The sequence below is a fragment of the Pinus tabuliformis genome, chromosome 2_2 (assembly GCF_031772625.1).
Source record: "Pinus tabuliformis cultivar Carrire ecotype Pingquan chromosome 2_2, CPIR1, whole genome shotgun sequence".
Classification (NCBI taxonomy): domain Eukaryota; kingdom Viridiplantae; phylum Streptophyta; class Pinopsida; order Pinales; family Pinaceae; genus Pinus; species Pinus tabuliformis.
The window spans coordinates 112596871-112615431 of record NC_142300.1 but is presented as its reverse complement, the minus strand read 5'-3'; the positions used below and the strand labels follow the sequence as shown (position 1 = coordinate 112615431).

Below are 18561 nucleotides of genomic sequence, written 5' to 3'. Positions count from 1 at the left end.
GTTTGAGTAACAGGATAGGATTGTTAATTGGGGCATAGCCTCATGCTTCCAGCAATTTCTTTCTATCATTGAGACACTGGCTAAGTCCACCCACAAAGCATCCTCTCCAGTCCACTGACACATGAATCCATGTGCACACAGCGGACTGGCTGAGCTTTGCACCCAAAAATTCATTGCCTCATTGTCTTGTTGGCTTAATCCCATTAATTAAAACTAATTAGCAGTTGATTTCCTTGCCTCAGTTGTTGCTGTGGTACTGAAATGAAAAAGAGGAAAACCATGAGTTCAAATTAGAAACAGAACAATTCCTTCCTAGTTAGGAACAGATTTAGGAGAAGCATTTTTCAGTTTGACAATAATTGAAAAGGTCATTTAATATAATTCCAAAAGGATTTTCCCTCTTGGGGACACAGATGGGCCATAATTCTACTGCTTATGTATTATCGCAAGATTTTTAAATACTCATAATTGGTAGTGGTAAGTGGACAATTGTTATGTAAGAAACATGAAATTTATCTATATATTCTTGTGAGTCCTCTTTAGACCTTTTTTAAATTCCTTACTCACTCTTGATATACTTATCACTACCTATGCTTCAGCTTTCTACATATTTGCATCAATGTCCACTTCATCTTTGGATGATGCCTACTTACCCTGCATTGTAAGAAACTTCTATTCACGGTTAGTACTTCTAGTTCTAACAAAGCTTAAACTGATATCTTTATCTGCCCCCTTCCTGATATACAACCAAATAAACTATGATATTCTTTTTAGATTAATGTGTTCCCGTTTACTAGTGTTCTATGTGAGAAAAAAAAATTGGAACAAAATTGCTATAAAAAATTCTGATACTTAGATTATTCTCATTTTGGTGAAAGATGATGTAGTATCCCTGATTATTAATTTAATTGAAATTTTGATATTTTGACTCAAAAATTTAGGTCACAAATTTTTATTCCAAAAACACCATAAAATTAGTAAATTACTCAAAAATTTTACACAATAGAAATCACCAGCAGTTAGATAAAATGTGCAACCCACAATGAAATGCTAAGGCTCTGGCAATATTTTACTAAATGGAATTCCTTGGAGGAATATTATACAATTTTCTGAGATAGAACTTAGTAGATATACTTCAGAAATTGCTTGCCGGAATGTTGGCCCATCCACTAAAAAATTTGGCCAGGCAATGTGTGGCCCTCTTCTCACTGCAATTTGGCCCAGAACTCGGCTTCCCCACTGATGTGAATGAATAGCAGCTCGTCCTCTACATAGCTCAGGAAATTAGGCATTAAACAGCCTAGCGATTCAGCCTCTGAAGAGAATATAAATTTAACCTCCATGAATTGATCAGCTTAGCCTGCAGTGGTGGATCTCGTCCTCAGCAATTAAATAACCGAGCCTCCTTTATTCTTCTCTCCCAGGTTAAGCAACTCACATTGGATACAATTGGCCTTTTTTCCCTGGAAATTCGGCCCTTGATCTGCTTCAGGATATGGTCAATCAGCCCCACAATTATGATGAACTCGGCCCCAGTAACAGCCACGAATTTGGCCCTTGAAAAACTACAAACTTGACACCTGTAAATGCAATTAACTCGGCCCTTGCCGACTGATAAATTTGGACTGCAAATGTTGTATTCTTGGCCCCAGTAAAAGCCCCGAAAATCAGCCCTCATAAATTAATGATCTCAGCCCTGCAATCAAATGGATTTCAGCCCCAGCCACTACAAGTATTCTGCATCCCTATGTCTCTCATTGTAGCTTCAAATTAGTCTCCACAGATAGTAAATTCAGCCTGCCTTGGGCAAGATAGTCTGCTAAGGACTCGGCCCCTGTAGGATCAATATGCAAGATAAATAATTGGCTAGCGTGGCTTTGCAACCATCGAAACTAATGCCACCAGCTAGGGTGTGTATTTCAACACTGAAACTAGGAACCAAATGAGACTTTTACCTCTCTCAACAAGCTACCTGAGCTCTTCAACAAATTCACTAAATAATTCTTCACATGTCCTTCTTCAATCTCCTTTTTAATAATAATTTTCTCCTCTAAACACAATGGGTAATACTATGCATCACTTTATTTTCCTGAAGTGACTTTTTACCATCCCTTTTATTTAGTTATTATTTATTTTATTATGGTGACCCCTTTGTTTTTCTGTCAATAGCCCATGGGATCTAGAAAGGCTATGACTCAACACCCTTTTGCTTCTAAAAATCAGAAAGGGACATCAAAGATGAACATTGTTGAAGCAAGATGACATTTTCAGTTTGTTTTAGTATCTATTTTAACCGACTAATTTTTTTTTATATATATTTCATCCTATTCCTTTTACTTGTTGTAGACTTTGGCTTGAAGGATAATTGTTTTTATGTGTTCATGCATTTTGTTCTGTGGTGCAATTTGATTTTACTACTTTGATGCTATATTTTTTTATCCAACAAGAAGGAAAGTAAGTTGGTACAAATTGATTAGAATTTTCTTGTGCTGAATAGGAGGAATGATCTTCTCTTGAAATTTTCATCTATGGATAAATTTTATACATTTAATTTTGGTAGTGCTTTTAATTTCATTATTTATATTCATTCAGAAATATGAATACTTTTGTGTCTATAACGGAAGTAAATTATGTAGTAAATACAATCACTGAATCATCCTATGCCATCTTTTAGTATTTAATTTAATGCTGATTAACACTGTGCAGAGAAACTCTCTTTTTTCCTTCTAAACTGTTTGTGTTGATTTTTGGAAAAAGCTTTACATCTTTCAAATCCGGTTGTGTAAAGTGGTTCTGCTTTACTATGTGTTGTAGCTGTGTGGTTTATGATTCTTTTGGGATTGATGCAGCATTCATTTTCTCTTTTGGAAACTGTCTTTAATTCTTTTGGAAGATCCTAAAGATTAAATTTTGCTACATTAAAATATGATGCTCCTCTTTGAGGTGAAATATTGTTATGATCTTCAATATATTTTAAGCCTACAGCATATTTCAAACATCAACGATATTTTGTTTGTTTTGTTTGTTTTGTTAGGGAAAATTGTATCTCTTGCTGCTGGGAACAACAGCGCTTAGCCTGGTAATAAAATGAACATTCCTATTTTATTCTTGAACAATCTGGGAAGTTCCTCTTTTTTTGCTTTTTATGCAGTATCTAACATGTATGTAATCTTTTCAGGTCACAACTCCTTTGCTATTTAGAATGATTCCAATAATCATGCATTTGGGTGTACTGATGGGTTGGTTCCCTCCTGACAGCAATCAAACAGAGGTTAGTTTCCTTTCACTGGTATTTTTTTGTTAATTTATGTCTTAGGGAATGGTATGGGTGGTAATTGCAGAGCCTATAGCTCGAAAACTGCCTTCACACTGGGCAGGTCTGAGCTAAAGACTCTCCTTTGCAGGTGGTCTCTAAAGGAGAGAACCTTCACCCTGGAAGCACACAATGTATTGTTGTAACAGTCCAAGGTTCTCAGAAATAATGAGGCATTTTCATATTGAAGGAGGCAGGATATTTTGCAGCATCTGCAAGTATCCTGAATATCTCCTCATTTTAAGGATTGTAGCATGCAGGTACTGTCAAAGGAGCGGGATTGAATTTTTTTGCATGCTGGATGCTGGGACTGTGATGCCGGTTACTATCCAAAACGTTGAGATACAATGCATACCTAATCTTAAGCTTTGGTTAGGAGACAGCTCACCACCTCCTTTATCGTTGAAATTATGCACTTTGGATGATGTCTAGTGACTGCTTTATCAGTAATGAAAGGTTTCCTTTTATGGTGTGGTTCTTGTGTCTATTCCAATCACAATTCAATTTTTTTAAAAAGAATGCAAAATTATAAATAGAATCAGCCATGTATTGCTGCTAGAGATAGAGGCTGTAGTACTGTCTTCACCAACAGGTTATTGAGTTCAAGCAGTGAATCTGCAATACCGATGTTTCTTTCTGCATTTAAAAAGCTTAATTATTGTATGATGCTTTTGGCTGCAAATGCAGAATATGTTTTCTTTTGAAGGTTAATCCTTCGGATACCTCTTCAAGATACCCCACCAGGGGTCCTCATTGTACTGTAACATTATAATTGTGTATATCTGTGACCTCCACTATAATCAACAACGTCTTTGTTGTCATTGGACGGATTGGTTTCTGGTGCTTGGTGCTGTTACTTTTCTATTTTGCATGCTTCAGTGCAAATTCCAATTCGTTGCAGAAACAAAATTCTTCTTCTGAACAGCACGTGCTTGGGTTTGACTTATTTTCAAGTTGACATGTTTCAAAGTAGAATAATGCAATGGACTTGCAACAATGTGGAAATTACCTTTGTAATGTCAACTACAGCTATCTTTCAGGCGCTTTCGTGTTACATATACTGTTGAACTGAGAGTTGGACAAATTACAGATTAACACAACTTATGCTGGTAACTAGTTGTAGTGAGTGGTGTCTACGACCTAAGTATTGTTTTTATATGGGAGGGGGAAAACAACATCAAATTTTCAAAATCCAGAAGGTTCTCTGTGACATCTAATTGAAGCAAACTTTTAAGCTGCACTGTGTTTCTCAAGCACACTGATGTGTACTTACTAAACATACTCCAAAGGACAGACTTGGAGCTTAATATCCATTTCTTCTAACCAAGATTGCAATATGTTCTGTATAAATTTTGGTATTCCTCTCAAGTGGTTATGGTTAGTTAGATTGGTGAAGTTTCTTCTTGCAGCTAGCAGCTGGAAGGAGCTCCAGTGGTTTACATTAATGAATGCCAAAACAGTATAGATGTAATGGTGTAGCAAGTTTTCAAATGTGACATTAGAAAAATAAAAATATAGGTAAATGATGTAAACCTGCTGCGGTACATAAGAACCACATATGTGATTTCCTTGCTTGCTTTATTGCTTATTCTCTTCAAATGAATGAAATTCAAGGTAGTTCAATTTATCTTACAAAAGTTTACTTCATTGCTTAGCACACTTTTGGCGGAAGCTTGCAACATTACTGATTTGTCGTCTTACATCTTCCATCAGTGTTTTTTAAAAGATACTTTGAGATCAGATAGTTGGCTGTAATTTTAAGTGCATGGATTTGTGGATCTTAGCCCTTACTATGTACCCCATGTTCACACCCACTCTAGGCATGCTCCATTATCGACTCCCATCTGGAAAAAATGATCTGAGTGCACCTTTTTGCACATAATTCATACTTAATGTTGCAAGGTTCCGGGCTTTAGCAATGCTCTGAATCCACAATCCAATTTCTCTCTTAGCAGGAAAACCTTATATCCTGCTGTAATCCAATTTCCAGCTATAAATAGAACATTTGTGCAAAAATGCACAATTTGTTGGAGATCGTGATCTAGTTTGGATGGAAGCAAAAATAAAACAACTACAAGAACTAGATTTTTGCATGGAAAATGAATCCACTATGTTCATCGGAGGATTAAAAAAGATGCATGTAAAGAATGAAAACACATAATATGGATCGGAAAGGAAGAAAGAGTTGGAGCAAGAAAAATCCCATTCAGTATGTCATTGACTCGTCTCATATTTTTGTGCTTTTTATGGTTGGAGTAGAGTTGTGCTATCAATGTCACTATTAAAACGAAAAAATATAAAAAATCCTTCAAATCAAGTAATGGGGTGACTGGATGTTATTCATCACCTACAGTTGATTGCTGATCCTCAGAAGAATTCATCATGGTATCTATAACTTGAAGAGTAATTTTCATTGTTTGTAGGACACTCATAGGAGTATTCATGTTATACGGTTGATTGTTGGTTTTGAGAAGAATTCATCATATTATTTATAATTTGAAAAGTAATTTGAGGACACTCGTAGGAGGATCAGGTTGGGACATGAAGAGGAATGAACATGCTTCATGCTGAAACTGTATTGAAAATACTAAGCAGCATAGTATGCACCCTTTGTTGATCCTCGAACGTCAAAGAAATAAAGGCTTGAAGTTTGGCAATGTTACAAGAATTAGAAAATATGTCAAGATTAATCCATATCCTGTTCTACATCCTTCATGGGATCAACTCATCCTTTTATTTTTGCTTATATGAGTCGGCACTCTTGATATGATCATATAAATAATAGCATGAGTTGCAAGGAATTTAAAAAGGGGGAAGTTTAGCCTTTGAAAAGGAGTAAGGAGTATATAGGGTTAAGCTTTATTGTAGATTGGCATAAGGCTTTTGGAACTTCCAGGCGATCAATTTCCCCATTTGGTCCTGCTTATAAGCGTCAGCTGAGAGCACTTACTCTCGATATTACTAAATCAATTATATAAAAAATCTCAGTTCAGTAGGGAATCTTTCACAAAGATCCGCTTAAAAGGGGGAGGTTTAGCCTGTGAAAAGTTTTATAGATTTAAATTTCATTGTAGATTGGTAAAGACTTTTTGAATAATAGTTAAAAACGTGTTCTTTATTTTTATTAAAATCTGATTTTATTTCAAATTTGTTCTATTCAATATATAACTGAGTAATTGTTAAAACTGTGTTTATATTTATTTAAAGTCTTATTTTTGCTATTTTCAATTTTATTTCAAATTATATTTTATTATATATATAAATTTTATTGGCAATTGCTATAAGACATTTTGAATAATAGTTAAAATTAGATATTATTTTTTGGGATTCAACTGCGTTAAGTAAATAACCTATCTATGAACATTTCTATGAGGTAGTTGTAACTGACTAATTTCTCATGATTTTGAATAGTTCACTTAGCACTCATTACATCAGGTAATGCTCAAAGAGGTGAAGAAGTGGGATTGAAACTAGTGAATGACTTAAAGCAATTGAATCCCAAAAAATGGTATCTAATATAATGCAATACAAAAGCCCCTCAATACTTAAATACAAAAGAGTGAGGGGAAATCTACTCTAATGGTTCATGAGGCACAATACTTGCTAAGGTTTTGTAAATGGGGTAGCAAGCTAAGTGAGCTTGATTGTGGGGAAAACTCCACAGTTGAGCGCGCTTGAGCTAGAGGCGATCTGGGATTGGTGGCCTCCCAAGAAGTCTTGGTTATTGGTGCAAGCCCCAGAAGTGACGATTGATGCTATGTGATTCATTTCATTAGTTTCAATCCCACTTCTTCACCCTTGTGAGCATCACTCGATGCAAGAGTGCTAAGTGGACTATTCAAAATCATGAGAAATTAGCTATGTTGCCAGGGAACGTGGGTGCGGGACGGGGACTGGGACGGGGACGGGGACGACATTTTTGGAAACAGGGTGCGTGGGTTCGTCGGGTAATATAATAATATTAAATTTTAATAATTAAATTTTATAAATTATAAATTTATAAGTAATAATATATATGAAATTTGAATTTGTATATTTTTTCAACTTTAATGATAATCATTTAAATGGGACAGATTTTGTCACACAGCTGACTGAGATACACTAGCCAAGTTTCCTACAAACTTAAGAGTACGCTCAAAAATCCTAAAGTATTCTGAGTTCTCAAAGACTCAAGATTTTAAACTTTATTTTATTGGGCTGCCTTGTGTGTTTGGTGGGACAGTAGTGAAATATATGCTGCCAACAGCCATAATTTATACTTTAATGTAGCCACAAGCCTAAAAAAACCACAGAATTTATATGTTAATGACAAATGTAATGATTCAATTTTTCAAAAATTAAAATATATATACTATGAACTGTTTTTCCTGAACAAATTCTGAACCATTTAATTGGATTTTGTTGATCCATGGTGAAATTACATTGCAAGGGCAAGCAACACCATTGTTAGAGGGTAGATAATGAACTGGCTTGAATGTTGTGTAGATGATTGAGTTGAAAATTTGAAATACATTCTCACTAAACGGTTTATATTGTAAAGAATAGCACAGAGCTATATTCAGTGTATGAATGCAATTATGTAATGCCATTCATTAATGCAAAAAATGATGAAGATTTTCTGCGCTTTATTAATCTAATTGCAACTATTTCAGGTTAAAAGAACTGAAACGTATACTTCTCATATTATAGTATATAGTATAAAAAATTAAAAATTTAACAAGTTTGGGCTGAGTAGACGTAAGTTTGTGGCATTGTCATCTCTGTTTAGGGCTTCAGTTGGGTACAGGAGTCTACATAGGGAGGCCGAGGTCTGTTCCTTAGTGAACAGTGAGCTGTTTTGTGTAAACAATGGCATGAATCAAGCCCTACAACTCAGTGTTTGACAACAACAAGGAGGAGGGACTATGCCGTAGCTGTAGGAGGCAAATTGAGTGTATAAAAGTGGACTGACATTTGTGGCTCATGTTGCAGACAGTCCGAAACAGCAAGAAATTGTGACATTCATTCCGGCAATTCTGCTTAATGTAGTTGAGCCCCTGTGGATGTTCACTGTTCAAATGTGTAATATAATGCACTTATATTTTTCACACGTGGGTCTTGTGAAACTTTTTCATGGAATAATAAAATTGAAAACGAAAACTTGTAAATACCACTGTCGCTGAAGCTGCTCTATCCACTACCGCTGAAGCTGCCCACTGCTTGAAGCTGCCCACTGCCGCCGGAAATGGTAAACGGGGACGGCTCAAGCCTCAACCAAATGGAAAAAACTTAAAAGCTAAATGAAATCAGTAATCATGTATCAGATATTTGCTTGTGTGCGTTCATAAAGAGTTAAAGTCTTAAAGATTTAGGGTTTTTTAAGTTTTTTATCTTTGTTATAAGTTATTTTTTAAATTTCAATAAAAAAATTTATTTGAAAATTAAATTTTTAATATAGTTTTTTTTATGAAGAACCCAAAGAACCCAACCCGAAAAACCCAAGAACCCGTTAAAGGAAAAGAACCCAATTTTTTTTTTTTGAAGAACCCGGTTCTTCTGGGTTCGTCTGGGAAGAACCCGTACCCGAATCCAGTACTTGGGTGCGGGAACCCGGGACGGGTTCGAGAACCCCACCCCCGGTGCAGGTATCCATGCAACATAGGAAATTAGTCAGTTACGACTACCTCTCATAGAAATGGTCATAGATGAATGACTTACTTAACACAGTGGAATCCCAAAAAATATTATCTAATATAATGCACTGCAAAAATCCTTGAATATTTGAATACAAAATAGTGAAGGGAACTCTACTTGAATGATTCATGAGGCACAATACTTGCTAAGATTTTGCAAATGGGATAGCAAGCTAAGTGGGCTTGATTGTGGGGAAAACTCTACAGTTAAGTGTGCTTGAGCCAGAGCTGATCTTGGATGGGTGACCTTCCAAGAGGTCCTGGTTACTGGGTGCAAGCCCCGAAAGTGATGATTGATGCTATGTGATTCATTTTACTAGTTTCAATCCCACTTCTTCACCCCTGTGAGCATCACCCGATGCAATGAGTGCTAAGTGGACTATTCAAAATCATGAGAAAATACTCAGTTATGACTACCTCTCATGGAAATGGTCATAGATGAATGACTTACTTAACGCAGGTAAATCCAAAAAAATGATATATAATATAATATGTTGTTAGGTTCCTATACTACTAGTGTAATTCCTTATTGTTATTAGTATAACCCCCTTATTATATTGTTGTGCCCATGTAGTCCCTGTATTGTTATTATTGTACCTCATAGAAGCCCACTATTGTTATTATTGTTCCCTTACGTTATTATTATTATGTCGACTCTCATTATATTATGATCCCTTAGACTCCTATATATAGAAAGGAGGCCTTGTCATTTGTATCATCCAAGAATTGTTCATTTGTGTAATGTAAAGGAGGTTGCCCCTCGAAGAGGTTTATTTTGAAGGCATTTATCTCTTTTTTCTTCTATTTTGTGAGTTGGTTTCATAACATTTGGTATAAGAGCTTTAGATTCTAGGGTTTTGCTGCTCCAAATAGGTCATCGTGGCATGCTTGCTATAATTTTTTTTCTGCGACATTTCAGAAGCTAAAAAAAATCCATTTGAGATGGAATTTTGCTAAACCTCGGATCTAAATTTCAGATCTTGTCTCGCTGTATTTTAGGATATATGGTCTGAAGAAGTTAGGGTTTTTGCAAGCTCCATAATTTCATTTAAAACAGGTCATCGTGGAATTTTCGCTATAACTTTGTCACTACGAAGCTTCGGAACGTAAACAAAAAACCCATTTGAGAAGAAATCGGTCTTAACTTCGGGTTCAAATTTCAGGTCTTGTCTCGCTATATTTTCGGATATATGATCTAAGGAATTTAGGGTTTTGCAGACTCGAATTACATCCTAAACATGTGACCTTGGGAAAATCGTCATAACTCTCTCTGAGCATCAGATTGAAATTTCGTAAGAAGTTACAGAAAGAGGACAAACTATGTTTTGTTTGGGTATAATTTGAAGAACCTAAGGTTGAAACAGTGAGACGTGGTACGTCGTACAAGTTCACTCTACTGAACTAGTATATAATTAGGTCATCATGGGAGATCGAGAATAAATCTTTCTTTAGGAATCCAATTTTGATCAAATTTGCGGAGTTAGAAAGAGGACTCAGAGGGCTATTACAGACCGAAATTTCAGAACTTAAAGATCCAAAAGTACAGAGTTACAGTCGTTTCAAGATTGTGATCCTAAAATGAAGAAAAAATGAGATGAGGATGTTTGATGGCAAGGATCTGGTAAATTGGATACTACAGATGGAGAAATATTTTGATCTACATGGTGTACCACTATTACAAAAGGTATGTATTGCATCTAATTATTTAGAACCGAATCAATTTTTATGGTATAAAGAGTTTTGTTCTCGTAAACCACTTGTCACACGGTCAATTTTCACGGAGGAAATGATAGAACATTATGAGGATACAAAGAGAAACACCTTTAGCCAATTAATAAATCTCAAACAAAAGGGTTCAATGGCAGAGCACATTGAGGACTTCCGAAAATTGAATATAAGGGTAAATAATATTCCAGAGAAGAAAATGGTTGATGTCTTCATAGAGACTTTAAAGGATAACATTCAACATGAGGTTCGTCTTTGGGAACCTGATTCATTGGAGAAGGCATTAAGGTTGACAAGAAAAATTGAAAGCGAAATTATGGAAACAAGGAATCCCACCACTCACGACTATAATTATGGAAGTGTTTTTTCTCCTAGCCTTCCATAACTTACTAGGTTTACACCACAACAATTGGAAAAAAAAATAGAAAAAGGGCTTTGTTACAATTGTGATAACAAATACACTAAAGGTCATAAGTGTGTTGAGAAGAAATTATTTTACATAGATTATGAAGAGGAATAAAATGATCAAGAAACATCAAAAGAAGATGATATAGACCAGGAAACCACCCCAGAGAAAGAAGAAATGAATTCGACCATATCTTGTAAAACATTGGAAAGAATTACCACTCCTCAAACTCTCATATAATGACATATCAAGAAGAAAAAGGTTCAAGAAGTGAAAGATCACGTCAAGAAAGACGAAATGAATCCGACCATATTTTGTAATGCATTGGCCAGAATTACCACTCAAACTATCAGTATAGAAGGACATATCAAGAAGAAAAATGTTCAAGAAGTGAAAGATCACATCGAGCATCAAGAAATGAATCTGACCATATCTTGTAATGCATTGGAAGAAATTACCACTCTTCAAACTATCAAGATAGAAAGACATATCAAGAAGAAAAAGGTAGTAGTGTTGATTGATTCGGGCAGTACCCATAATTTTATTCATTATAAGATAACCAAGGAATTGAATTTCTTCCTATATCCAGCACCAGAGTGTCAAGTGATGGTTGCAAGTTGAGGAACCATAAATTGCTCGGGAAAGTGCCCTAATATCTAGCTATCCATGGGAGAATATGTATTGAATAGCCCAATGCTTTCTATTCCAATGGGTGGTGCTGATGTTTTACTAGGATTCCAATGGCTACAATCTTTCGGTACGGTAGCTTTTAATTTCAAGAACTTTTCTTGAATTTTTTTGGGAAGGAAAGAAAGTTGAATTGAGGGGTATCAAAGGGATACTGGGAAAGATAATCAACTCTAACATCATGACAAAGCTTCTAAATAAAAAACAATGGGGTGTAATTGCACAATTACGTTCACTAGAGGATCCCACATCGAAATCATGTATTTCTCCAGAGCTCCAAAATGTTTTGGACAATCATTCCAAGGTATTTGAGACTCCCAAAGGCCTCCCACCCATTTGTGATCATGATCATGCTATTCATTTCATTCCAGGAAGTGTTCCTCCAAACATTAGGCCTTACAGATATCCATATGCCCAAAGGAGTGGGAACTCGTTCAAAAGTTGCAGAAGATCCCAGTTCAAACCATATTGCGAGAACTTGACAAGGAAGGAAAATTCATATTGGAACCTGAAGCAGCCATAGAACCGAGAAATCGACAGCTACGAAATAGATCAATTTCAGAGTATCTCATCAAGTGGAAGAACTTATCCGCTGAAGATTCGACATGGGAGGACAAGAATTTATATAGAAGCATCAAGAACTACTCAATCGTTGAGGACAACACTTTTTGAAGGAGGGGCATGTTAGGTCCCTATATTACTAGTGTAACCCTTTATTGTTCTTAGTACAACTCTCTTATTATATTGTTGTGCCCATGTAGTCCCCATATTGTTATTATTGTGCCCCATAGAAGCCCACTATTGTTATTATTGTTTCCTTACATTATCATTGTTATGTTGGCTCTCATTATATTATGACCCCTTAGACTCCTATATATAGAAATGAGGCCTTGTCATTTGTATCATCCAAGAATTGTTCATTTGTGTAATGTAAAGGAGGTTGCCCCCTCGAAGAGGCTTATTTTGAAGGCATTGATCTCTCTTTTCTTATATTTTGTGAGTTGGTTTCATAACATATACTGAAAAAACCCCTTAATATTTAAATACAAAAGAGTGAAGGGAACTCTACTTGAATGGTTCATGGGGCACAATACTTGCCAAGGTTTTGCAAATGGGGTAGCAAGCTAAGTGGGCTTGATTGTGGGGAAAACTCCACAGTTAAGTGCGCTTCAGCTAGAGGCGATCTGGGATGGGTGACCTCCCAGGAAGTTCTGGTTACTGGGTGCAAGCCTCGTAAGTGATGATTGATGTTGTGATTTATTTCACTAGTTTCAATCTCACTTCTTCACCCTTGTGAGCATCACCCGATGCAATGAGTGCTAAGTGGATTATTCAAAATCATGAGGAATTAGTTAGTTACAACTACCTCTCATAGAAATGGTCATAGATGAATGTCTTAACGCAGTTGAATCCCAAAAAATGATATCTAATATAATGCACTACAAAAACCCCTCAATACTTAATATAAAAGAGTGAAGGGAACTCTACTTGAATGGCTCATGAAGCACAATACTTGCTAAGATTTTGCAAATGGGGTAGCAAGCTAAGTGGGATTGATTGTGGGGAAAACTCCACAATTAAGCGCGTTTGAGCCAGAGGCGATTTGGGATGGATGATCTCCCAGGAAGTCTTGGTTACTGGGTTCAAGCTCCGGAAGTGATGATTGATGCTATGTGATTCATTTCACTAGTTTCAATTCCACTTCATCACCACTGTGAGCATCACCCGATGTAATGAGTGCTAAGTGGACTATTCAAAATCATGAGAAATTAATCAGTTACAACTACCTCTCATGGAAATGGTCATAGATGAATGACTTAACGCAATTGAATCCCAAAAAATGATATCTAATATAACGCACTGCAAAAACCCCTCAATACTTGAATACAAAAGAGTGAAGGGAACTCTACTTGAATGGTTCATGAGGCACAATACTTGTTAAGGTTTTGCACATGGGATAGCAAGCTAAGTGGTTTGATTGTTGGGAAAACCCCACAGTTAAGCGCGCTTCAACCAAAGGCGATCTGGGATGCCTGACTTGCTGGGAAGTCCTGGTTACCGGGTGCAAGCCCCGGAAGTGATGATTGATGCTATGTGATTCATTTCACTAGTTTCAATCCCACTTCTTCACCCCTGTGAGCATTACCCGATGCAAAAAGTGCTAAGTGGACTATTCAAAATCATGAGAAATTAGTCAATTACGACTACCTCTCATGGAAATTGTCATAGATGAATGACTTACTTAACGCAGTTGAATCCAAAAAAATGATATCTAATATAATGCACTGCAAAAACCCCTCAATACTTAAATAGTTATAGTTGTCCATCAATTTTTACTTAAAATCTGATTTTTATAATTTGATTTTTATTTCAAATTGTGTTTAAGGGTTATTTTATGAAAAAAAATTCAATTTTCTAAATTTCAATCATATTTAAATAAAATTGCAATGAGTGCTAAGTGGACTATTCAAAATCATGAGAAATTAGTTAGTTACGACTAACTCTCATGGAAATTTTCATACATGAATGACTTACTTAACGCAGTTAAATCCAAAAAAATGATATCTAATATAATGCAATGCAAAAGCCCCCAATACTTAAATAGTTATAATTGCCTTTTAAAGTTTATTTAAAATCTATTTTTTTATAATTTAATTTTTATTTCAAATTGTGTATAAAGGTTATTTTATTAAAAAAAATCAATTTCCTAAATTTCAATCATATTTAAATAATAAAAAAAATCAATCATATTTAAATAATAAAAAAAATCATATTTAAATAATAAAAAAATCATCTAGACATTTATAGAATTTATAAGTTTAAATATCTTATATTCCTGGAAAATAAGGGGCTCTCTCTTTCTCTCAAATTTGAAAGGTTACTTTTCAATTTTCACTGATTATTGTGACCATCATCCAAGTCTTGGTGGGCATGTTCCTTTAGTGATATTGGGTTTGTCGGATGTGGCTATTATCTAATGTGGTCTTAGGGAAAACATTAACACTAAATGGTTTTGAAATTCTTATTTGTCACTTAAATATGAAAGTTTAGGTTGTGATATTTCAAGTTTTGTGAATAAAAAAGTGGCTTCACTTGTGTGTATATTCTAATAAATGTTGGCTTCCTTTGGAGTGTTATAAGGTGGGTAGGTAATGAGGGTGGAACTTAAAATTTGTTGTTGAGTCGGAGGACTTAAATATGTAGTGTGAAAAAATGTGAATTGCACAATAAAATTACAAAGAAGATAATTTGAATAATAGTAATTATTACAACTTATAAAGATTATATGACAAAATAACAAAAATGGTAACAAAATAACAAAAATGGTAAAAATATTACAAGGATTTAGACTTGGATGAGTATATTAATGAAAAACTTATTGAAATGCTCTCTTGCCTCACTGATCTATGATTTAAAAAAAAAAAATTACAAAGGTGTTCCATTGAGATCAATTATAAACACGATTGGCTCTCCAACCTATTGGTTAGTTAAGTTCCTCACACTAGTCAAGTGTTTTATTGAAAATCATTTTCAAATTTTCTTACCAATAAGAATCCCAACATATCATTATTGCATCGAGTATATAAAAAGAGGACCCACGTGTGTTGATACTTAAATGTTGGATCTCTAGTTGTCATTAATATCTTGGGCACATGCTTTCAGATTTTTTTTATGAAAAATATCTAATAGAGAAGACTCGTCCTAATCTTGAAAACTCAAGATTATCTTTATTTTCATCTAACTTTTTTTAATATCTTTATTCTTTATCTTTCCCTTTTATAATAATTACCTTTCTATGTTGTGTTATTTTTTTCGTTTTATTTTAATATTTTGAAATTTATAATTAAATATTCTCTCTTAATTAAATAAGAAATGCAATGTCACCTATATTAATAAAAATTACACATATTTTTTAAACATATTTTGTGTTTATTATTTTATTTATTAGTTTTTGACTTACTTTTTAAATTATATTTTTATTATGCATTTTCTCTCCTTTTTAAAGACATATTTATCTTTAAAATTGAATTTTCATGTTGGTTTTAAAAACCATAAAATGAATCTCAATATGGGTAAGCTATAAAAACTTAAAGATATATAATTAAAAGAATAATAAATAAATAATTTTTAAAAAAATTAAGAGGGAGAATATATAATGTATAATTTAAAAATAAATAAATAAAGCTATTAAATGGTTGGCCTATAAAATATACCAGAGATAGGACTTGATATTAAGGGCTATCTTAAATGTTAAGTTTTGAGGATATCTATTAAGGTGCAATTCCCTAAGTAACTCTACCTCTTGCATATTAAAAATAAATGTGATTTTGCCAATGTTTCTTAGCTCAAGTGGTTGGGATTGTGGCTTGCTACTCCACCCATCCAAGTTGAAGTCTTCGGAGGCATGTGTTAGAAACTCAGAAAGGTAGAATTTTTTTTATTTTATTTTTTTATTTTTATTTTTTTATTTTTTTTTCTTGATAATTATTTGTAATGTTTCTTTTTTTATGATTCTTTATATCTTCTTTCTTTTACTTCAACAAGAAATTGCCAAAGCAACATCACATAAAGCAATAGACACTAGATGTAGGCACAGTGCTAGGGCAAAACCCCCCTCGAGGGGAAAATCTAGTCAAGATATTCTTCCTTTCAATAGTATTCTTTGAGACTCTTCACCCTAGACAAAGACAAGACCTTCCCTCCACGCCAAGTTAGCCTTCCAGATCTTTGACCTCTTCCAACAACTTCAACTAGGCAACACTTCTGGCAACAAAGAATCTTGGAAGACTTCGATCTCCTAATCAAGAGCACGAAATAGAGAAAGAGAACCACCGAAATTTTGATTTTCCTTTTCTCTTTAGAGCTCAAACTCGCATTCACTTTGGCTTCTCGACAACATACTTCACATCTTTTCCCAACTACAAGAGAACTTCACACTTCTTCCCAGCTACAAGAGAGTTTTGCACTTCTTCCCAGCTACAAGAGAATTTCACACTTCTACCGAGTTACAATAGAATTTCACACTTCTTCCTAGCTACAATAGAATTTCACACTTCTTCCCAGCTACAATAGAAATTGAACATGTGTGTGAGAATGATGCTCCAAATGAATGCAATGAGCTTTATTTTATAGGCTTCATGTGAAGTTTGTTGAGAATTCAATAGGGAAATGAATATGTTAATTCTCTTAACTTGATAATTGTTTGTGTTACCTTTTACTTATTAACTTTGTTCATTATTATTCCAATGTGCAGTACATCAAACATCTACAAAAACAATAAGAACAGTGACACAATATATTGGCTGCAAGCCAGGGCCAAAACCCCTCCTCTTGAGGGGAAAACTCGTAAATATCTTCTTATCTTTCAGATATTTCAATTGACGAATACCATGACCTAGACTCAGACAAATACACTCCAAGATCAAGTTTACCACGACCTTCTACTGCGATATCTTTGACCTCCCTGTTAGCCTCCTATACCAATAGGGTTTCATATTTCATGATTGACAGTGAAAATGCTAAAAATGATCATCTTTGATGAAACAAAGGTTCCATTTTTTGTGAACAAAGCAAAAAGTTAAAAAATGTAAAGAGGGTATGCCTTAAAAGAATAATCAAAAGGTAAGAAAATGAAATGGTCAAAAGAAAAAAGAATTGAAATGAACCCCAAAGAAAGACCAGGAAAGTGGCCAATCAAAATGCCAATGCTATCTTGATGGATGGCTCAACAGTTCAAGCTGGGCCATGCCATGTTTTAAACTGCTTGTTTTAGAGTAGGTAATGAGTACCTGTTCAAACAGTTCAAGCTTGACAGATGACTAGCTAGATAGAGAAAGAAAGGAGCCCACTAGCTTAATCTGGACCCTTGGAAGATATAAGGGTAGATTTAGATAGGAGGGCAGCAAAAAGAAAAGAGCATATGAGAGTTTGCAAGTCTAAATGCACCCTCCCTGAAGTAACAAAAAATGCTAGGTTCTAAGTTGGGTAGGTAGCCAGAAGTTGTAGAATCCTGATCCTATTCAGTTTTGGCCTTGATCAAGAAGGCATATGTTGGCAGTTGCAAAGGTATCTATGCAGCATTTTGAAGGCAAATATAGAAGCATGTCTGACTCCCCTGTTTTCCCCCAAAGACTCTCTTTCTAACATCCCATGGAGGACTTCAGGACTTTCCTAAACAATTCTCCTTGTATTTCTTCTTGGAAATTTCATGACAAGTTTGCACTTTCTTCTCCGAAAAGAAGCCACATTTCTTGTGTAAAATCATTCCCCATCAACTTCTAAACATCTAAGTTTAGTCACTAAACTTAGTTCTCTATTCCTCACTTCCAATCTCTCATATCCCCAATTCACATTGACTTCTAACCCTATTATTTAACTCCCTGTGTTCCCCTTTTCCCCTACTACTATATCACTGTTGTGAAAAAAGCCCACAAAATATGTAAATACCCCCCCCCCCCCCCTTTTTGGCATTATAGCCATATTTTCAAAGTTTGGAGAATCATACAGAATCAAAGGTTTTGTTGTATTTGGTTCATTTAAAGTCAGGGACTGAATTAACATTTGGTTAGTTTAATAACCTATTCCTACCCTTATCCCCTTTACAAACCTATTACAGTGTATTACCCACGCCATTTGTATAAAACCTTGTTAAAAAACCCACTTTTTCCGCTTTTCCAAAGTATGTTTCGGCGCGCTCACAGCAAAAAACAAAAAAAAAAAATTATTAAATCCCCGCCGAGACCCGCCATATCTACCCA

The 18561-nt window shown here is 34.9% G+C and overlaps 1 protein-coding gene across 1 annotated transcript in view; it reads left to right on the top strand.

Moving 5' to 3' along the window:
- The window catches only part of LOC149191618 (K(+) efflux antiporter 5-like), a 379177-nt gene extending 375554 nt beyond the window's left edge, over positions 1-3623 (top strand). The window contains exons 19-21 of the mRNA XM_089406719.1: positions 3035-3079; positions 3179-3271; positions 3405-3623. Coding sequence (XP_089262845.1) covers positions 3035-3079; positions 3179-3271; positions 3405-3482 — 216 coding nt within the window. The 3' untranslated portion in view covers positions 3483-3623. The remainder of the gene's footprint in view (positions 1-3034; positions 3080-3178; positions 3272-3404) is intronic.
- The last annotated feature ends 14938 nt before the right edge of the window (positions 3624-18561 follow it).